Raw genomic sequence first — 16,480 nt, forward strand, 5'->3', positions numbered from 1 at the left:
GTTGTGGATATTATATTAAAAAATATATATATATATATATATACATATACTTAAAAAAAACCTTCCTTAACCAGCAATGCGACCTTCGCTCCAAGCATCTTTGCTTATTCACGTCAGTTCTCTTGGCTCATTTCCTTGGTTTCGTCGTGGGTTCTTTTTTTTGTTTTTAATTTTTGTTTGTTTGTTTGTTTTTGTCGTGGGTTCCTGATTCAAGGTTGTCCTAGAGTCCCTATTTAGGTTACTCTGAAGGCTGTCCTCATTGCACATTGGTAACTTGGTATGTTTTTGGCAATTGCAACGAGAGAAATTTCCTAAAAATAATCAAGGAAATATAAGGTCTTTGGTTCCACTTCAACATTCTTTTTCATCTTAATCTTCCTCAAAACCTTCCCTGACCAACAGTCCCTTTAAATGACCTTTCCATAGCCCTATCGAGGTCCCCAAATTGTGACCCAGATTCCAAACACATCAGAACCAAACCTGAAAAAGTAGTCATCTATGTTTCTATCACTTACTTTTTTTATGTCAATTCCCTCTTTCATCATTTTGGGGCACTTCACAAATGTTCCAAACACATTTGCAATGTACCTTCATTGGAAACAATGTTTTGACTTTCTCAGATTCGTGTGTCCTTTAAGATTTATCTCTGCTTTCCTAAAGCAATTAGCCAAAATAATCATTGGCTAATTAGCATTTATCTTTAAAATGATGGCCCGGTACAGAAGCAGTCTGGAAGGAAAAAGTTTTCTTGTAAATGATCGTAAAAGTTACTGAGATTCTTTCCATAACTTTGGGTAATTTGTTATCTGAAGGAAGCAGAAATATATTCATATGCAAATAATATGCATATCTATGCCCATGCATGTAAAATTAAGTATGATACGTGATAAATCCAATAGTCCAATATTTATCAATGCTCCCAAAAAATGTTTATTGAGCACTTAAGCAGACATACTTCTGTTTATTGGGCATCACAAGGAAGAAAACACAAAATCCATGCTCCCTTGATTTTACATTCTATTTGAGAGAGACAGAAAGTAATCAGAGTAAACAGGTAAGTCATATGGCATGCTAAAAGAGTGGTAGTGTCGGGGAGAAAACATGCAGTAGAAGAGCAATAGGAAAATCTGTAATTTTCAAGTCGTGTGGACAGGGTTAAGACCTTAATTTAAAAATAACATTTAATAGAGGGTTGTTTTGTTTTGTTTTGCATTTGATAAAGATTTTGAACAAGAAAGAGATACAAGCTGGGGAAGAGAAATGGTCAGTGTAAATTCATGAAGGTGAGGAGAAGAAACAACCATCAGTAATTGGAGCACAGCAAATAAATGGGTGAATAGGTCAAAGGGCTTGGCAGAGGCCTTAAGGATAAAATCTTAAAAAAAAAAAAATAATAAGGTCCAGAATGACCATAAAGTCTTGAACTGGGACATAACTTTGGAGTAAAAGGGGAAACACAGCCTTTGTGACCAGATGCCACTGTTTTACACTATTTACAACCTGCAGGATGACTTGGTGACCAAGTGGACGCCCTGAACCCCTCTCCATAAGCCAATACTGAACTCTTTCAAAGCAATGGAAGAGTCCCAGCAGCTGGCCAGATGATCCACGGAGAACAAGGCTTCACTTTCAGCAGATCTGAGCCAGGGAGACTCATTTACTGCTACCAGGAGCTTGCCCAGGCATTCCTGCAGTGCCGCCCAGGGGTGCCTCTGGGGACTATGGAGCTGCAGCCTGTGGTCAGCGGGTGTCAGGCAACAGACAGTAGAGGAGAGGCATCATGAGGGTATTATATATAGATACTTAGGTGGATGCATTGATCACTGAACCCAGATACTCCTAATTCTCAATCCTAAGTGTTAGGGGCTTCTAAAATTTTTATTCTAGACTATTTTAGGCATCTAATTACTCATAATTTCTATGTTTACGGAGCACCTATGTTTACTGAGTCTACCAATAAGCCTCTGGAACTCTTGCACTTGTGCGACAGTATCTATCTGACATATAGAGAGATATCTCAGCCTAAGAGCATTAATGTATCTCTCCATAAACTTTTCCTTGATATTTTTTTGAGGGTAAAACCAATGAGAATTGATTGACTTAATCACCATTTCTAACGACCAAAGGTTATAAATCATTTTATTTCACTCATCTGAATATTTAAAGCATGAAAAAGTGGGGTGCCTGGGTGGTTCAGTCTGGTAAGTGTCTGCCTTCAGCTCAGGCCATGATCCCAGGACCCTGGGATCCAGCCCCACGTTGGGCTCCTTGCCCAGCGAGGAGCCTGTTTCTCCCTCTCCCTCTGCCTGCTGCTCCCCTGCTTCTGCTCTCTGTCAAATGAATAAAGTCTTATAAAAAATAAAACATGAAAAAGGATGACAATAATTTTTCTCTGTGTTTAAAGAAATTATGAACAGTAAAATACTACTAAATATTTAGTAACAAATTTGGAGTGTTTTTATAACTGTTATATTTTTTTCATTTTTACTCATAGAGGAATTATTAACATATAAAACTTGCATACAATTTATTATTACATCTCTAGTGTCTAGAACACCCTTTGATTTTTATAATAGGTGTTCAAAATGTCTGATGAATGAGGGAGTAAATGGATGAATAGATGAAAGACCCACAGTTATCTGATGTCATCAACAACAGGATAGAGTCATTTTCCTCATTTTCAATATTAAAAAAAAAAATTAGACATAGAATAATCTGTATATTGGGCATTCTTTGGGAAAGCATCCTACCGGGACTCGTAAGAGAGTTTGAGCAGGTCAGTAGAGGGACCCTTTGTCATTTTAGGATCTCCAAGAAATTTAACATATCACCTTCATTATCAAAAAATAATAGGTTATCTGTAACTAAGGACTGTTTCAGAACTCTGAAAAAATGATTTCTGAACAACATAGTTCCTCTATTGCTGAAGAAACCTGTTAATCAATCTCCTTTAGGATAATTTTTTGGAAACCTGATTGGATGATTAGAGATGACTGCTACAATTCTTAAGTTTATTAAAAGCCAGTGATAAAATAAGTGACAGAGCAAGTTAATATCAGCTTGAAATACTCTGAGGATAATTAAAAACATTCAAATAAGAATTCCAATTACTGATATGCAATATTAATAAAAATAACTACTGCAGGAAATTTTTAAACTAATTTTCAATCAAATGAATATTATATTTTGAATCATAATTAATGTGAAATGTTCATAAGCTACACCTTCTTTTAACCTTTCCATTTTTTGTTGATTTTATTTGAATGAATAATCCCAGACTATTGAGGGTTTTCTCTCCTTCAGTTCAATTATTTTTTTCCGCCTTAAACTCTGTCCTTTTAACAGTCTGCCTTCTGGTTATACAAATGGGTTCCTAGAATATGAGTCAAACAAGTTAAGTTTTACTATGATTTGATGTGTCAGCCTTTTAATGTGACTAATTTTAACTGGACCACATGGGTTGTTTTTCTTTTATAATTATATTACCATGCAAACTAAAATGTCTGTAGTCAGAAAAATGTGTGCCTTTTCATCCTGGAACTTGGAGGCGGGGGGATTCATTCAAGAAGACTGAAATAAATAAATCTGTATTAAAGATATGTCAATATTGTACTCTCACTCCAAAAGCATAGCAGTTTCATTAATTTGAAAGCACACAAATCTTTGGTATTGTTTATGATATACTCAGCAGGGAATGCAACTTCCTAGTGTAGGCCCTACAGAGCATTCCATTTATAAATAAATCATATTTGGAGCTTGAGAAACAAGAGATCAGTTGGTGCAGTTGGCCTCTGTGAATCTCAGGAACTCCTGATAATTAACTGCCAGTACTTTTTTTTTCCCCTTTTCTACTGAATCATTCATTGGCAGAAAACCAGACTTAATTACAAGTAAATATGTAATGCACTTTTGAAAACTTGACATAATCACAATGCTGTGCCTTAATGGAATATTCAGCATTATTACTGTCATTACTAGGCATTTTCGAAGTCATCATGAGAGGTAAGCATATTTTCCATTAAAGGATTATTTCAGTCTGAAATCTGTCTGAATTATTATTACCTATAACTCTCAGTAGCACAAATGTCATACAAAAATAAGAAAATGTTATATTCTTTCAGATACTACTTAAGTGAATATGAACAAAACGAAATTACCATATTGCTGATATGTTGGGATAATTAGCATAAGGATGGCCATGTTTTAAATTGGCTTAATTGATATTTTTTAAGTGCTCTCTATATGACCATTACTTTTAATATGACAGGTTTTTCACATATCAAAAAACAAAAACTCACTGAAAAAAAAAAAAAAATTCTTTCCTAAATCGCCATAATGATCTTGTACCCTTACCTGCATTCAACATCATTTTGTACCAAGATAGTGCAGGGAGAAGCTGTTTCTTCCTAGGGAAAAAAAAAATGAAGCTGGAGACAAGGTAGTTGTAAAAACTTGTTTATTTTTTTTAAAAATAAATACAAAAATATAAATATAAAACATTAGCAGATAGAATTTGATGAAATGAAATTGCACAAACGTTTGTATATACCAGGTTGCAAATCACACCTACTGACACCACATATACGTTTTGTTTTTGTTTTCTTTTTAACTTAATGTACAGAACAGGATATGCCTTAAAATTCTTTTTTTTTTTTTTTTCTTCTTCACCTTTTTAAAAAGCTTCATTGGCAGGGGGCAGGATGTGTATCTAAACAGAAGCGGCTTGTGTGTGAGGTGGCTCAGGGGAGAACTATCCTGTTCGTGTTTCTGAGATCATCTTTTATTTCTAAGATGGACAACACTGAATTTCCATAGCTTTGGCTCTTGGAAGTGATTAAAGAAAATTTCGTAGACAATTCCGTGGAGACATCCTACAAGGAGGGGGAAAAAAAATAAAGAAAAAGATCAAGGTCATGAATGAACTGATGAAGAAGTCCATGGGACAAAAAAAAAAAAAAAAAAAAATCGTGTGCTGAGTGGCAGGAAGCTTCTCGGGACTGTGAGCTCGTGGACGGGCCGCGCCCAGGTCAGGAGTCCCGGTCGCTGTCCCCGCCGCCGTACATCTCCGCCAGCTTGTGGAAGCGCGGGCCCCACTCGCGCAGGTAGTCGTAGCTCTGGTCGCCGTCCGAGGTGGCGGACTCCAGCGAGCTCAGCGAGTCGGCCAGCGAGTCGGTGCCCTCGTAGGCGTAGGTGGCCAGAGAGTCGTAGGGCGGCGCCGTGGGGTCCAGGTCGTGCTCCTTGAGCCTCTCGTGGATGAAATCCCGCACGTCCGTGTTGTCGGGGGCCGTGGGAGTCCTCCGAGGGATAAACAACGTCTCGGGGATAATATCCCGCCGGAGCTTCTTCTCCTCCACGGCCGCGGGGTTGCGCAGGGTGCCGATGTCGAAGGCCTGGGTGTCCTCCTCCCCGCCGCCCTCGTCGTTGTAGCTCACGATGTTGTCCCTGATGTCCTCTTTGGACAAGATCAGCGGTTCTTTCTTCCGCTGTCTTTTCAGGGCTGCAAACAGTACGACTATAACTTGAAAAAAAAAAGAAAAAAAAAGAAAAAAAAGAAAAAAGAAAAGAAAGAAAGAAAGAAGAAAGAAAGAAAGAAAGAAAGAAAGAAGAAAGAAAAAAGAAAGAAGAAGAAAAAAAAAAAAAGGAGATTCATTAGCTGTGCACCTACAACACCAGAGGGATGAGGAGTGGAAGTGCAGGAGAGGAACGCAAGGGTTTCTGATTTATGTCTATGACCATCTGGGGGTATTTCTCAAATACAGTGAGACATTTTGTCTATTTTTCTCTTTTTTTTTTTTTTTTTTTTTCCTCTAAGAACTGTTTAAACTTAGCTCCCGGTCGTGCAGACATTATTTATACTTTGCATTGAAGGGGGACATAAGGTGTTGCATGGAAAATAGACGCAAATTGAATTCGGCTTCAAGTAAAACAATTCGGGAGGACAAAAATAGGCCCGTATTTTGTACATCTTCAACAGGCTATTTAAAAGGTGGCATTCTTGACAGGATACACTGTTGGTTTGGATTAAATGGCCTCGCTGATGGATTCACATAGTTGTTTTTGTTTTCTTGTATTGTTAAAGGAAGGGAGGGGCAGGTGACTTTCTGATTACACACTCTTAGTTTAGCAATCTTTGAGGTTTTACATGGAAATATATATCACAATGAGACCAAAAAGAAAGTTGTCGGATCTCATGGTGGCAAAGAGTGAATTTCAATTTCCACATTGAATTACCTAGAGAAAGAATGAATGAACTTAGCTCGATCTATCTCAAACAACTGTAGATCCACGAATAGAAATGTGTATCATCCAGAAAGGACATTTCCCAACTTCCCTGAGAAGGTATCAATATTAATAATAATATAATGATTTTACTAATCATGATAGTGATAGCATAAAAGATAAGAGAATGTTAATATCAAATTCCCCCTTGGCTGTATTAGTTTCCCAGTCCTCATTCACTATCCCCAAACATTTTGGACATGATCCTTGAAAATTATGATTTGGGGAAACAGACATGCATTTGATTAACCAAGGAAAAAGACAGAAAATATTTTACACCAGGTATATATATGATGAAATGCCTATATTTATTTAGCTTTTTTTTTAGAGGAAACATTTAAAGGATATGCAATTTATTATCATTATGAACTGAAAGTGTCCTCTTAAAATTCAGGTTAAAGCCTAAATCCCCAAAGTGATGGTATTTGGAAGTGGGGTCTTTAGGGCATAATGAAGTCATACGGTGGAGCCCTCATGAATTGGATTAGTGTTTTTATGAAAAGAAACCAGGAAGAGGATTGGGGTCGTGCATGTGGGGATACAACATAGGCAGCCATCCTGAAACTAGGAATATGTCCTCACCAAATTTGGAATCTGTCAGTGCCTTGATTTTAGACTTTCCAGCTTCCAAAATTATGAGAAATACATTTCTGTGGCTTAAGCCATCCAGTCTATGGCATAGTTACAGAAGCGTGAACTACGAGAATTATATTAGTATGTGAAGGGCTCTTAACTTTTGTTTTCCCTTTTACTAATAGGACAGTCAGGCTATCTGCCTTCAAGCTTGTGTAAAAGGGCAAACAAGAGACTTTCTTTTAATTCAACAAAAAATAAGATTTTAATCCATTGGTAAGTATTCTTGACCTTCAAAGTGGCTAAAAAATAAATAGGCTACCACTAAGAGAGGAAAAAAAAAAAGCTTATTCTTCAAGCCTTTGAGAAAATATGACATTTTATTTTGCTTAAGTTTGTATTTCCATGCACACACATAAACTTGTGATGTAAAGATTCTAAACCTTAGATTGTTTATTGTCAGCTAAGTGTTCTTACCCAGTAAAAAATGTTCTAATAATGAGGATAATGAAACCTACTGTGATTGACTCCAAAATCCAAGTTCATTTTACTGCTTCTTAAAATGTCAGATACAATGTTTTTTGATTAGGGTCATAGGAATATGCACAATAGTTTTAAGATAATGCAACAGGGGAGTAAACTTAATCTGAGTTTTCATTCAAAAGCAGTTAGAAAGCAATTTGCTCTAGGTTATAAAATCAAGTGTTATTGTTGTAGGGAAAAGTAAACCAGGTAAAGGGCCATTTTAACATTATTTCATTGGGAGGGTAAGATACTGAGTGCTTTATCCAGCCACCATTAGATGAAAAACCTAGAAATAAACTTTAGATTTACTGAAAAACTATAACTAATAGCAAAATACTTTGCCTTGGATGAGCCACTAAGCAATTGTGCAACCGTGGAAAACATTTTGGCTATCTCTAACTTTCAGTCTTATTATTAAAAAAAAGGTAATAACTGTGTGATCACATAAAATATTTTAATATAAACAATATCTCATCATTAACTTACATCTATCTTAAATGTTGAAGTGAACTTGAGAGAAGGTATTTGAAAAATAGAATTTCTTATTTAAAAATACACTAACATAAGGAATCTAGGAAATAATCACATTTTCCTTAAAGTTTCTTACCCAGCAGAATGATGATGCAGAGGAGAATGGCGATGAGGGCCCCCGTGCTGAGGCCAGCAGGGAGCAGCAGGGCTTCCGCGCTGCAGGACTGCATGTTGCCTTGGCTGTCACAAGCACACACTCGGATGGTCAGCGTGCCTGTGCTGCTCTGAATTGGGTAATCATTGTCTGATATCACCACAGGCAAGAGATAGGTACTTATTTCATGTCTATTGAATCCATTTTTCCTGGTTAAAATTCTGGCAGTATTATCTAAAACAAATTTTAAAATATTACTGATGGCTTGGGACAAGAAAGTTCTCTCATCCTGATCTCCACGCTTTGACATACAAGTAAAAAATTATTTATGTAAAATACAAAATTAATACCGATTTTCCTATAGGTTGCATACAATAAGATAAGAATCCACTGAAATAAGATAAATGAAATAGTTTGAGGAGTCTAAGACTGTCACTGCTTATTTACTAGATTTCCAACTTCTTCATAGATAAAGCTTTTGAAATGGTGGATTTTTATAAGTGAACATTTTCTGAAGACCACAAGGATAGTAGCATATTCTCAGAGTTTTCAGAAACCATAAATATGCATACCAAGAAAAAAATTCTAGTAAATGTTTTTGTTTATATATGCATATATGTTTATTTTTTAAATTGTTTTTGCATATATGTTTATGCATTCCACATACATATAAAAGACACATTAATCCAATATTCATGAAGAAAAATATGAAGGAATAAATTTTATGTATAGTTTCAAATTTAAAATTAATAATGCACTCAAAACCCATAAAGAATTGCAATATATGAACAATGGTGAACAAATTATTTATTTATTTATTTATTTATTTATTTATTTATTTATCTATGCATTTATTTATTTATTTATTTATTTATTTATTTATTTATTTAAAAGATTTTATTTATTTATTTCAAAGAGAGTGTGAGCAGGGGGAGGAGCACAGGGAAAGGGAGAGAGAGAGAATCCCAAGCAGACTCCACATTGAGCACAGAGCTCGATGCAGGGCTCTATCCCATGACTCTGAGATCATGACCTTGAGCTGAAATCAAAAGTGGGATGTGAAAACAAGACACCCAGGTGCCCCCAGCAAGTTAGTTAATATTTCTGAACTTTGATTTCCATCCATTAGAATGAATACAATAAATAGCTCAAAGTATTAGGAGAAGAAACTGATGTAGAGTACCTCATAAATGCACAGATATAAGGATTTAATAAACATAAGCATCCTACTACCTAGTATATCACTATAGATATTTTCTTTCTCTGATAACTCACCCAGTATCCTTAAATGGAGGTTGTGTAGTTAATAAAAAAAAAAAAAAAGATTTCATCTAGTGCTCTATAATCAATATTTAAAAAAAAAATCAATATGTACTTGGATGATAAATTCCTATGCTGTTTTCCAATGCACTTAGTCTTCTTATGCCAATCCCGTAAGCCTATTTAAAATGCTAATGTAGGAAAGGGAGTGAATCTGGTAATGGCTACATCAAATGGGGCAGGAGAAAATAAAGGGTGACAATTCCTTGCAGATATAGTAGTTGAATATAAAGCAGTCATTTCCTAAATTATTGGTAAGATGTTATTTCTACTACATCGGTTAATTATGCTAGGATTAGCCTAATTAAGCTAGGAAAGAAGATTAGCAAAAAAGAGGATGTACATAAGCAAATTTAAAAAATAAACTAATCCTGATAATTTTGCAGATTTGACTTCTCTTTCAAAAAGTATTACAATAATTCTTCCATTTTCAAATCTACACTAAAATAAATATTTATATGCATATAGGCATATACTTTTTATTTTTTTAAGTTTTTATTTAAATTTTAGTTCATTAACATAGACTATAATATTAATTTCAGGTCTGGAATTTAGTAATTCATCACTTCCTTACAACACCTGGTGTGCATCACAAGTATCTTTTTTAATCCTCATCGCCTATTTCACCCACCCACTCATCTACCTCCCCTATGATAACCATCAGTTTGTTCTCTATCGGTAAGAGTTTATTCCTGGGTTTGCCTCTCTCTCTCTTTTTCCCTTTGCTCCTTTGTTTGTTTGTTTGTTTTTAAATTTCACATATGAGTGAAATCACATGGTATTTGTCTTTCTCTGACTGACTTATTTAGCTTAGCATAAGCTCTACCCATGTCATTGCAAATGGCAAAATTTCATTTCTTTTTTGGTAGCTGAGTAATATTCCACTATATATATATATATATATATATATACAGATATAGATATAGATAGATATACATAGATATATATCACTTCTTTTTTATTCATTCATCAGTTGATGGACACTAGGGCTGTTTCCATAATTTGGCTATTGTAGAGAATGCTGCTATAAATATCAGGGAGCATCACTTTGAATTAGTATTTCTGTATTCTTTGGGTAGATACCTAGTAGTGCAATTTCTAAATCATAGGATACTTCTATTCTTTAACACTTTGAAGAGCCTTCATACTGTTTTCCAGAGTGGCTGCACCAGTTTGCATTCCCACCAACAGTGCAGGAGAGTTTCCATTTCTCCACATCTTCGTCAATACTCATTCATGATAAAAACCCTCCACAAAGTAGGTTTAGAGGAAACATACCTCAACTTCATAGAGACCGTATCTGAAAAACCCACAACTAATATCATCTTCAATGGGGGAAAACTGACAGCTTTTCCTCTATGATCAGGAACAAGACAGGTGTGTCCTCAGTCACCACTGTTATTTAACATAGTACCAGAAGTCTTAGCCACAGTAATTAGACAACAAAAAGAAATAAAAGACATCTAAATCGGCAAGGAAGAAGTAAAATTTTCACTATTTGCAGATGACACGATACTCTTTGGAAATCTCAAGACTACCAAAAACTGGTTAGAGCTGATAAAGGAATTTAGTGAAGTTGCAGGACACAAAATCAATGTCCAGACATCTGTTGCATTTCTATATACCAATAATGAAAGAGAAATTAAGGAATCAATCCTCCAAAATCATAAGATACCTAGGAATAAACCTAATCAAAGAGATGAAAGACCTGTATTCTGAAAAGTATAAAATATTGAATGAAAGAAATTGAAGATGACACAAAGAAATGGAAAGGTACTCCATGCTCTTGGATTGGAAGAACAACGTTGTTAAATCTAGCACCCACAACAATCTGCACATTTAATACAATACCTATCAAAATACCACCCACATTTTTTTTCCACAACTAGAAAAATCCTAAAATTGGTATGGAACCACAACAGACTCTAACAGATAAAGCAACCTTGAAAGAGCAAAGCAAAGCTGGAGTGATCACAATTCTGGACTTCAACTTATATTACAAAACTGTAGTTCATCAAAATAGTATGGTACTGGCACAAAATGGACACATAGATCAATAGAACAGAACAGAGAACCCAGGATTGAACCCACAACTATATGGTTGACAAATATTTCAACAGAGCAGTAAAAAGTATCCAACAGGAAAAAGACAAGTCTTGTCAACAAGCGGTGTTGGGACAACTGGACAGCAACATTCAAAAGAAAGAAACTGGACTGCTTTCTTACACCAAGCACAAAAATAAATTCAAAGTGGATTTAAGACCTAAATGACCTAAATGTAAGACCTTAAAACCATCAAAATCCTAGAAGTGAACACAGATAGTAACCTCTTTGACACTGGTCATAGTAACTCTTTCTAGATATGTCTCCTGAGGCCAGGGAAACAAAAGGAAAGATAAACTATTAGGACTTTGTCAAAGTTAAAACCTTCTGTATAGTGAGGGGAAACAGTCAACAAAACTAAAAAGCAATCTATGGAATGGGGAATGATATTTGCGAATGACATATCTGATAAAGGGTTAATATAAAAAATATGTAAAGAACTTATAAAACTCCACACCAAAGAAACAGATAACCTCCCCCCAAAAACAAAACAATACCGCAAATAATCTGATAAAAAATGGGCAGAAGATAAGAATAGACATTTTTCCAAAAAAAAAAAAAAACATACATATGGCCAACAGACACGTGAAAAGGTGCTCAAGCTCACTGATCATCAGGGAAATATAAATCTAAATGAGATATCACCTCACACCTGTCAGAATGACTAAAATCAACAACAGGTGTTGGCATATGGGTATATTTAGAATCTTTTTTTTTTTTCATTTAGAATCTTCTTGCATTATTCTTTCTTAACTTTTCTTTTTTTTTTTTTTTTGAAATTTTTTGGATGTGACAGCTATACTTTTTTTTTTTTTTAATTTTATTTATTTTATGATAGGCACACAGTGAGAGAGAGAGAGAGGCAGAGACATAGGCAGAGGGAGAAGCAGGCTCCATGCACCGGGAGCCCGACGTGGGATTCGATCCCGGGTCTCCAGGATCGCGCCCTGGGCCAAAGGCAGGCGCCAAACCGCTGCGCCACCCAGGGATCCCTCTTAACTTTTCAAAAGGTTCTAAGTCTTAATTTTGCCTACAACGCTTTTAATATATTGAAGAATAAAATGAAGTTTTACCCTAAACTTCAGGAATGAAAGAAATTCCAATCATTTTATTAAATATTCCAGAAAGTCATCGTATAATTATGCTTTTGATCTATAAGTTAGGGAAAAATGTGGGAATCTTAAGAATTACAAGCTCCAAGTGTGGTATTACAGAAGCAGAAAATTATTATTTTTTAAATTGTTACCATAAAATTGAAGTTTGCTAAGATGAATATATAGATAAATACAAGGGTATTTACTCAAGAAGAGCAATAAGGTGATGTCTAGATCATTGGGATTTCTTTCCAAATGCACCCAATAACAAAATAGTGAGTTTATGCAGGAGTGGGTCATATATGCCATCTGACTTGAATGGTATTCTATATGGCGACACGTTCAGATTAATATTCATATGGCTTCAACTCTTGCTTTGAGTAACTCATAGAAGATCAAGAACCTTTCTGAATATAGGAAGATGGCACCACTTGTCAAAAATTAAATAAGATTAGCTTTGAGGTGTTTACCTAAATGGGAAATGCTGTGATAAGACTACTTCAAGTCTCTATTACCTTTCAAAATTGTGAGGCGGTTTGTTGGGATCCACAGCTCAGTTTAATAGAAACATAAAACAAATTAAAATACACTTAGAAAGAGGTGTAATATCGACCATTCAGAACTTGGGATGCCCAATCTAAGTTCTGTATTTAGGATCCCAGATTCAGCAAATAAAATGATGGGTGTTGTTTTGCTGATATTCTTGTGAAACTGGACATCTTGTATCCTATCTGTCAATTCTTTTTTTTTTTTTTTAATCTTTTTTCTATCTGCCAATTCTATGCTAATTTCTCCCATCACAATTATCTTAGATGTTCAGAGGGATGGAAAACAGATATTTCAGACAGTACAATTTGGTAAACAGATGTTACCAGTGGATGCCCTCTCTTCCACTGTTTTGTGCAGTTTCTGAGATATCAAATACTTCAAATAACAATTGGGTTAATGTAAAACTATCCATCATCTGAACCTTCTTTCTGATATTTTGAAGGCGACTTAGAGGCCATAGAGCAATCTGGCTCTGCCAGCATATACATATTGTTATGAAAGTATTTTAAACATGCCAGTGTAGCTATTACATTTAAGAATAACTATATCTACACTGACTCTAAGACAAGTATGTCTTTTTAAGGAAGATCAGCTGATATAATTAATTTAACATAAATTTATGAAGCGGAAATGAGCTCTAACTACACACTTTTGTTTAGCCTACAATAATGACCATATTTTTTTAAGAATTAAGTTGTTCAATTTTTTTTAGAATAGTAACCGTTTTCATATTATTTCCTCTAAATTTTTTTGTCCTTTTTGGGAATGCAAGACATATACAATGTTGTTGTTGTTGTTGTTGTTGTTTATCACAGAGACATTATAAAATTCACATATTGCCCGGAAGATAGTGTATCTTGCCCTTGCAACTGCTTCTGCACTTAAACCTGTCACAGGCTAATACTTCTATTTCTTCTAACCCATATCCCATGCATTTTTGGTTTTGGTGAATCTGTTGCTGCTAAATCTCACTGAAATTTGCACAAGGGCTCACTGAATTATTCATTTCTCTACCCCGTTGTCTGATTATTTCCAGCCTTTCCAATGTTTTCACGATTCAATCTTTTCATTAGTATTCACATTTGAAACGTCTCTCAAGTATCTATTATTTTGAAATTTAAGAGAATGAACACTGCCAAGCAAGAAATTAATATCTCATTAATATCTGATGAAAACAACATTTTGTGACACAGATCAATACATTAATACACCATACAAATGGTAATTGTTGCTTGGGGGAAAAGCTCTTGTTAACGTCACATTAAATCATAATGATGATGTTCTAAAATTTACCTTCATTATCCTGGACTGTGAAGTTTGGATTGACAGCAGCTAAACTGAAGAAAAATTTCTGTCCACCTAAAGGGTCATCCTTGTCTACTGCACTTATAGTCTGTATTAGCTGCAGAAGAGAGAAAAGAGCGTGTGTATCAGGCTTCCATGAGTATAATCGGCTTTACAATATGTAATTTTTTAAGATTCAATTTTGCCTAAATTTAAAGCAGTTGATTTTCCTCCTTGTGCATGTATCTTTGAGTTGTTCCACCTCTTTTATTATTTCTTTGATTTTTAAAAAGATTTATTTATTTAAGAGAGAAAGAGAATGTGAGAGAGCAGAAGCAGGATGGGGGCAAAGCAGAAGCAGACGTCCCTCTGAGCAGGGAGCCTGACCTAGGCTCTATCCCAGGATTCCAGGATCATGACCTGAGCACAAGGAAGACTCCCAATTGACTAAGCCACTCAGGTGCTCCTGAATTGATACATTTTTTCCCCCATAATTGTGGTAACCTGTTTTATGGGAAATGAGTCAAAATGAACTTGTCTCCAGTAGAAATAAAATAGCTAGTGTTCATATGTAGAGACAGGGGAGATGTTTTTACCTCCTTCTTGTTGCCAACTTCTGATTTCTATTTTAACACGTACTTCCATGTATAGGGTACATATACATATGGATATGGATACATCCATATATGGATATATAAACTGTAATAACTTCTTACAGATATAGGTAATGATGTGGCCATTATGTTCTCTGAAATTGTTCTGGTTTATAAAAATAAATTGAAATTATAATTTGTAATCACAATTGAAAATGCATATTTATTATGAGATAATTACATTTATTTTACTTTATTTTTAACGATTTTATTTATATATTTATGAGAGACACACACAGAGGCAGAGACATAGACAGAGGGAGAAGCAGGCTCCATGCAGGGAGTCCGACGTGGGATTGGATCCCGGATCCCAGGATCACTCCCTCAACCGCTGAGCCACCCAGTCATCCCTCATTTCCTGTTTTCAAAAACCATTACCTCTACGTTTAAATTTCTACAATTTTGTGTCTATATGTGTGCTAACATATAAATCTTAATGGTAAAAATATATAAACATAGAAGTCTTATTAAGTCTAATATCTTTCTTGATGTTGTTTCATTTATGTCATTTTTAACCTTCAACTTATAAATCATTATTTAAAAATAAAATCTTTTATACTGCTCAATAAACAAACAAAATACTTTGACTTTAACAATATCCCTACCTCTCTCCCTCCCTCTGCTTCTTTCTGTCTCTGTTTCTTGCTCTCCTTTCTTCTCAATATCTCCTATATATTATCCATTTCTTCAACATCATAAGTAACAATATTATATTTTTACAGTTTTATTAATTTAGATATAACATTTGAAAAGACTAGATTATTTCATATATATCTAAACATTTATCTGGAAAAGTTTATCTAATGGAGGGAAAATTTAGAAAACTACTGTGATTATGGCTTTCCTTTTATCAAAAGTGAAAACTATCAAAGAATGGAGAGATTTTATAGATAAGCACAACTTTTTAAAGGGAAGACTTAAACATTATGATCTCCTTTAATAATAATGGTTCACCTTATTTGCATTGTCCATAAAACTACAGTTTTTAAATGCAATATATGTATGGGAAAAGGTTATTTTATAAAGATCATCTCTGATTTATTTTAGGATAAGAGACAATATAAGAAGTTATCTGGTAACAAGGCAGAAAATGTAACATCTTTTACTATAAGCAGATCACTTCTTTGAGCATAATGATTAATATTATACAAATTTATATGTATCATAGAGTTGTGTACTTATTTGCATATATATCCATTTTGTCCTTAACTTATATGTATAACATTTTACATAATGTTTTGCATATCTTAATTTTGCAAGAGAGCTTCAGAAGTTTTTAAATTTATGTATTAATACCTATATAAATGGTCAAATTTATGCTTAACTAAAAGGAATGTGTTTAACTGCATTGGCTTATTTAACATGGGGTCAATATTTGTTTTTTTTTAAGATTTTGTTTATATATTTGAGAGAAAGAGAACATGAGAAAGAGAGAGATCACAAGCAGAGGGGAGGGAATAGAGGGAGAAGCAGAC

The 16,480-nt window shown here is 34.7% G+C and overlaps 1 protein-coding gene across 2 annotated transcripts in view; it reads right to left on the reverse strand.

Annotated features, from left to right (window-relative positions):
• Positions 1-4,522: 4,522 nt before the first annotated feature.
• LOC121486358 (cadherin-10) overlaps positions 4,523-16,480 on the reverse strand; it is a 175,723-nt gene continuing 163,765 nt past the window's right edge. The window contains exons 10-12 of one of the 2 annotated variants that reach the window (XM_041747222.1): positions 14,362-14,470; positions 7,985-8,236; positions 4,523-5,512 (exon numbers count right to left, since the gene is read on the reverse strand). In XM_041747222.1, the coding sequence (XP_041603156.1) occupies positions 5,028-5,512; positions 7,985-8,236; positions 14,362-14,470 (846 nt within the window). In that variant the 3' untranslated portion in view covers positions 4,523-5,027. Of the gene's footprint in view, positions 5,519-7,984; positions 8,237-14,361; positions 14,471-16,480 lie in introns of both variants that reach the window. The other variant, XM_041747221.1, reaches the window with a different exon arrangement.

Source organism: Vulpes lagopus, chromosome 3, assembly GCF_018345385.1.
Source record: "Vulpes lagopus strain Blue_001 chromosome 3, ASM1834538v1, whole genome shotgun sequence".
In the NCBI taxonomy this organism is placed as follows: domain Eukaryota; kingdom Metazoa; phylum Chordata; class Mammalia; order Carnivora; family Canidae; genus Vulpes; species Vulpes lagopus.